Source organism: Orussus abietinus, unplaced genomic scaffold (genome assembly GCF_000612105.2).
Source record: "Orussus abietinus isolate OABI.00-Male unplaced genomic scaffold, Oabi_2.0 scaffold58, whole genome shotgun sequence".
Lineage (NCBI taxonomy): Eukaryota > Metazoa > Arthropoda > Insecta > Hymenoptera > Orussidae > Orussus > Orussus abietinus.
In genome coordinates this window covers 21455-28078 of record NW_019394249.1, presented here as the reverse complement: position 1 = coordinate 28078, position 6624 = coordinate 21455, and the positions used below count along the sequence as shown (strand labels likewise).

General features: G+C 45.7%; 1 protein-coding gene across 1 annotated transcript; it reads right to left on the bottom strand.

The window, feature by feature from the left end:
- Positions 1-4273: 4273 nt before the first annotated feature.
- On the bottom strand, positions 4274-6366 carry LOC105698551. Its single transcript, XM_012422888.2, has 2 exons — positions 6191-6366; positions 4274-4697 (listed from the first exon to the last, which is right to left on the bottom strand). The coding sequence occupies exons 1-2, from the start codon at positions 6203-6205 to the stop codon at positions 4407-4409; spliced, it is 306 nt and encodes a 101-aa protein (XP_012278311.1). The 5' UTR covers positions 6206-6366; the 3' UTR covers positions 4274-4406.
- Positions 6367-6624: the final 258 nt, after the last annotated feature.

Here is a 6624-nt window from a genome sequence, read left to right as displayed (position 1 = left end):
TATCCAGTGCGGTCGTCCGAGTCGTACGCAAAAATTGGGCTAAAATTAAAAAATTGATGAGTTTGTACAGCTAATTGTGACTGGATTACCATTTTTTAAGGCGGTATTTAGGGTATCCAGAGCGGTCGTCCGAGTCGTACGCAAGAGTTGCGCCAAAATAAAAGATTTTGATGAGTTTGTACAGCTAATTGTGACTGGATTACCATTTTTTAAGGCGGTATTTAGGGTATCCAGAGCGGTCGTCCGAGTCGTACGCAAGAGTTGGGCTAAAATTAAAAAATGGATGAGTTTGTACAGCTAATTGTGACTGGATTACCATTTTTTAAGGCGGTATTCAGGGCGGAGGTCCGATCAAATCGATTACCCGTTCCCGAGGAAATTGCGGAGACCTCTCGGTGGACAGAAATGTCTTCCGAGCCCATCGATCGGTCGACGGTTCAATTTCCGCGGAAATGCCGCGGATTCCGCGAGTGCGGGCCAAGCCGCGGCCGCATTACGGAACCATCGGGACTTCCGGGATTCCTGAGGTCCATCGTTCTTCGCGATCCCACGGTTCCCCATATTCGCGCTCTTCTCTTTTTGGCATCGCCTTAAGGGGACGTGAAAGTGACATTCGAGAGATCGATCGTTCATGATACTTTTCTCCCAACTGAACTAACCGAGTGGTCTGAAACTCTACAACGTGAATATGGAGGCTATTAGGAAGGTCCTGGTCCCCGTGAAATTTTAATTTTTAATTAAAAATGTTAATGATACTTATGAAGAAAAATTTTTAACGATTGAAATTTTACGGGGGTCAGGACCTTCCTTATAGCCTTCACATTCACGTTGTGGAGTTTGAGACGATTCTCTGCACATTTCACGAAGGAGATCGACCCCTCCGCTGTCACTTTCACATCCCCTTAAGCAGAAGAGACTTTTAAGGGCGAGGGCCAATTCCGAGATGGTGAAACGCCATCCCGGAGGTTACGGCGAAACTCTCGCCGGTAGTCCTGGATGTCGGGGGCGCGATCTAGGGGTTCCCATTTTTTTCCTTTTCCCCGTTTTCTCTTTTACCTCCCCGGGACCGATATTCGACGCAACGGCGCGAGGGTGCTCGACTTGCCTTTTATCTCGGAGCAAATAACGGCCGCGGACTTGGGGGCAGATTTCGAGAGAGAGCCCGTAGAATTTGTACGCGAGGAACGAGTTCGGCTCGAGGACTCCCGCCAGGGATTACCCTCGTCGAGAGTTCGTCAAACGTCCCTCGATAGGTGGCCCCGAGCACTCGTCCGTTCCGAGTCTTCCGAGACTTCCGCGACTTATCACGACTTATCACGACTAAGGGTGGATTTCGCTGGGTCGTTTTCAAAATTCCGGCAAACAATGTTGTTTGAACCGATTTTTCGGATTTTCAACATTATTTCAAGCCGTTCGTTTCAAGGATAAGTGGTCTGAACACTCGTCCTTTCCGAGTCTTCCGCGACTTATCGCGACTTATCGCGACTTATCACGACTTATCACGAGAGAGGGTGGATTTCGCAGGGTCGTTTTCCAAATTCCGGCGAACAACGTTGTTTGAACCGATTTTTCGGATTTTCAACATTATTTCAAGCCGTTCGTGTCAAGGATAAGTGGTTCGAGTACTCGTCCGTTCCGAGACTTCCGCGACTTATCGCGACTTATTGCGACTTATCGCGACTTATTGCGACTTATCACGACTTATCACGAGAGAGGGTGGATTTCGCAGGGTCGTTTTCCAAATTCCGGCGAATGACGTTGTTTGAACTGATTTTTCGGATTTTCAACATTATTTCAAGCCCTTCGTTTCAAGGATAAGTGGTTCGAGTACTCGTCCGTTCCGAGACTTCCGAGACTTATCACGACTTATCACGAGAGAGGGTGGATTTCGCTGGGTCATTTTTCAAATTCCGGCGAACAACGTTGTTTGAATTGATTTTTCGAATTTTCAACATTATTTCAAGCCGTTCGTTTCAAGGATAAGTGGTCCGTTCCGAGTCTTCCGAGACTTATCGCGACTTATCACGAGAGGGTGGATTTCCCTGGGTCGTTTTCCAAATTCCGGCGAACAACGTTGTTTCAACTGATTTTTCGGATTTTCAACATTATGTCAAGCCGTTCGTTTCAAGGATCTCCAGGAAAGGTTGATTGGTTCACTTTTGCCATTTTTTTTTTTTTTTTCAGTGCCGTTAATTAGTTCACTTTCGGAATTTCCGAGCGTCGTTAATCGCCTCGCATTAAGGATTTTCCCTCATTTTCGGAATTTCTCGAACGTCGCTTATTAATTCACTTTCAGGACTCTCGAGGGCGGTTAATTGGCTCACTTTCAGGATTTCCGAGTCTCGCTGTTTAATTCACTTTTGGCATTTTTTTTTTTTTTCAGTGCCGTTAATTAGTTCACTTTCGGAATTTCCGAGCGTCGTTAATCGCCTCGCATTAAGGATTTTCCCTCATTTTCGGAATTTCTCGAACGTCGCTTATTAATTCACTTTCAGGACTCTCGAGGGCGGTTAATTGGCTCACTTTCCGGATTTCCGAGTCTCGTTGTTTAATTCACTTTTGGAATTTTCGAGCGCCGTTAATTAGTCCACTTTTGGAATTTTGGCGAGCGTGGTTAATGAGCTCCCGTTCGGGGATCCTCGAGAGTCGTTGATTTCCGCTCACTTTCCGTAATTAATTCCCTTTGAGAATTGTCGATAACCATTCGTTAGGTCGACTTTCCGAATTTTCGAGAGTCCTCGGTCGGAAACGGGGGACCGTGGCGTTAACGACGAGGAAATTAATAACTATTATCACCGGCTCACCCGACCCTTTAATCGATGGACCCAAGGGGGTCCTGGAAGGAGAGGAGCTAGGGGGAAACTAGGGTGCCGGGGTTATCGGCCGTTAGTTATCGCTATCGGAGCGGCGCCGGGAGTTCGCAGTAATCTTAATGCGTAATTTAACACCTGGATGTACCGAGATCCGACCGTACGGTTACGGGGGTAATTAAACCGGGCAATTAAAAGTTTGCGACCCGCCGGCGTGTTTTTCTATTATTTTCATATTTTCACATATTTTCAATATTTTTCTTCGGCGATCCAAGGTAAAACGATGCGGTTATCGTTCGGGATTTCGACGCTTCATATTTTCCGGAAGGGGTCCCTTAAAAATGAACTCCGATGAACGATTAAGTTTATTTATTTTTTTTTTACATACTTTTGCGGGGTTAACGAGTTACAATGTCGTTACGGTTTACAAGCATCTTATGTACATGTACTAATGGTCTCTCCAAGCTCGGGCGGCTTTCCTCTCGACGAGAGATATCTAGTTATGATATCGAGTCAAGGTACATTTAATCAAGGTACTGAGTCAAGATATCGAGTCGAAATGTCAGATGTCGGGTGAAGGTACCGAGTCACGATATCACGACAAAATACCAGATTTCAAGTGAAAATACCAAATTAAGGTACCGAGTCGAGGTATATTTAATCAAGGTACTAAGTCAAGATATCGAGTCGAAATATCAGATGTCGGGTGAAGGTACCGAGTCAAGATATCACGACAAAATACCAGATTTCAAGTGAAAATACCAAATTAAGGTACCGAGTCAAAATACCAGATATCGAGTCAAGGTACATTTAATCAAGGTACTAAGTCAAGATATCGAGTCGAAATATCAGATGTCGGGTGAAGGTACCGAGTCAAGATATCACGCCAAAATACCAGATTTCAAGTGAAAATGCTAAATTAAGTTACCGAGTCAAAATACCAGATATCGAGTCAAGGTATATTTAATCAAGGTACTAAGTCAAGATATCGAGTCGAAATATCAGATGTCGGGTGAAGGTACCTCGTCAAGATATCACGCCAAAATACCAGATTTCAAGTGAAAATGCCAAATTAATGTACCGAGTCAGTATACTAAATTAAGGTACCGAGTCAGGATACCACATTAAGGTACCGAGTCAAGATACCAGATATCGGGTGAGGATACCAAATTAAGGTACTGAGTCAAGATACCAGATATCGGGTGAGGATACTAAATTAATGTACCGAGTCAGGATACTAAATTAAGGTACCGGGTCAGGATACTAAATTAAGGTACCGGGTCACGATACCAAATTAAGGTACCGAGTCAAGATACCAGATATCGGGTGAGGATACCAAATTAATGTACCGAGTCAGGATACTAAATTAAGGTACCGGGTCAGGATACTAAATTAAGGTGCCGGGTCACGATACCAAATTAAGGTACCGAGTCAAGATACCAGGATACCAAATTAAGGTACCGAGTCAAGATACCAGATATCGAGTGAGGATACCAAATTAATGTACCGAGTGAAAATAGCAGACATCGAGGGAAGATTCCAAGTCGAGATCTCGGGGTCGGTCCAGGAGGCGATAGGGGAGCGACAGCGGGGCATCTAGGCCACGATGTAGGGCGCGCTGTAGGTGGCCGCGTAATAGGGGTACGCGGAGTAGGGGTACGTATAGGGGTAGCTGTAGGCGGACGTGTAGGCCACCGGAGCGGTGTAGGCGCTGTAGGCGCTGTAGGCGACCGGGGCCGTGTAGGCCGCGCCAACCAGGAGGCCGCGTTTGTCCCGGGGAGTAGCCTCGACGTCCCCGTTGATCACTTCCGCTCTGCCGGGCTCGATGGACTCCGCCTCCAGGGGCTTGCTCTCGGAAAGCGCCACCAGGGCCAGAACGAGGACGACCTGCGACGAGAGAGCATATCATCCGTTATCACCGTTTCCTTCGCAACCTCGAAATTATTCCTAGTCGCTTTAAATTGTACCTTTAATCCGGAGGTCTCGAAGAAAGCCATTAACCCCCGTGAAGTTCATTTTTTTTTAGACATATTTTTTTTTAAAACGTAAAAATTAAATTTCACGTCACCAATTTAAATTTCACGTCACCTTAAGGGTGACGTGAAACGCTTTAAATTGTACCTTTAATCCGGAGGTCTCGAGGAAAGCCATTAACCCCCATGAAGGTCATTTTTTTTAAGACACATTTTTTTTTTTAAAACATAACAAAAATTAAATTTCACGTCACCTTAAGGGTGACGTGAAACGCTTTAAATTGTACCTTTAATCCGGAGGTCTCGAGGAAAGCCATTAACCCCCGTGAAGTTCATTTTTTTTAAAGACACATTTTTTTTTAAAACGTAAAAATTAAATTTCACGTCATCAATTTAAATTTCGCGTCACCTTAAGGGGGTGGGAAAACATTGGAACGGATCGACTTCGATATGACACTTTTCTTGGAGAGCATTAAATCGATCCGGCTGAAATTTCAACACTCGCGAGCGCGGAAGAGATGTCTCGACGTTTTCGGAATTCCCATTATCGGGAGAATTTTTTTTTTTTCGGTTTAGTCTGAATTGAAATTTTCTATCGTTCCAGTGGACTGGCTCGAGGGTTTCGCGTCACCTTAACGCGCTTTTAGACTTTCTTAGATATTTGCTAATCTCCTCGGCTAATTCCTCGATTTAACGAGGGCGCGATCATAGCCTCGAACTATTCGCCGGAAATTGCCCCCGCCATAAAGTGACAACGATAATGGGACGGTCCGTCGTGATCGACGGTGCAATTACCGAACTAATTGATCACGGTTTTCGGCTAATCGACTCGCCGATCAATTCCGTCGCGTTTCGTCCGTTAACGTCGATTTAATTGGAAGTCGGCTCGCGAATTTCGGGACGTTTCGTGAAATCCCCGAAATTCGATAAAATACGAATCGGAACAAATGCCCCGAGGAAATGATTTACTTTCCAGGCGGAATTAATTATTCGCGGCGATCTAAATGTTCCAAAGAAAGTCCTCTTTGGCGAAATTGATTTTGCATTTATTTTCTCTATTCAAAAAATAACGATTTGACTCGAACTCGAATAAATCGGAGGCGACGTTACTTCGGAGTTACAATTCATCTGAATTTGGGTGAAATAAATATCCCTTTTTTATTATCAATTTATTATGAATTAACGAAATATTTCTTCGTATTGCCGGCAATGCCTGATAAACGTCCATTCCACAGAATATCTTTTTTTATTTTTTTTTTCGCCCCCAAACTGATTTTCCAGCTCTATGTACGCTGGGGAAATAAATGCCTCGATAAATCGTCCGTATTCCGCAGTCGGTCCGAAAGTGTACTCGCGGTTTGGGGAAATCGAGGCGGAAAATAGAGCGAAATTCAATGGGCTACTCACAGCGAAGTACTTCATTTTGGAGTTGGCTACGAGTGGAGTTGCTGCTACTCGAAGGGTGGATCGTCGGAGGAATGATGCCTCCTGCTTTTTTACGGCTCCCTTATATACCGGCCGATCGCCGTCGAGACGCGAGCGGAATCGCAACGATCGGAGACCTCGGGGCGGGATCGATCGCCGATCGCGACTCGATGCGGCCGATCCGCCGCGGGAAGGCCGCACGTCCACCCGCGTTGGCCAACTCCACGCGAGTCCTTGGCTCGGGGCCAGCAACGAAACATCGAAAGTGTCCCTACATTGCGCGATCCCGACGATTCTTGTCATCGAGTCGATTCGATCGATCGGATCGATCGGATCGATCGGATCGATCGTTGCGCTTCCGCAGTCCTCGAGAATCGCGGTCGGCCCGTGCTTCAGAAATTGGAAATATTGGGAGA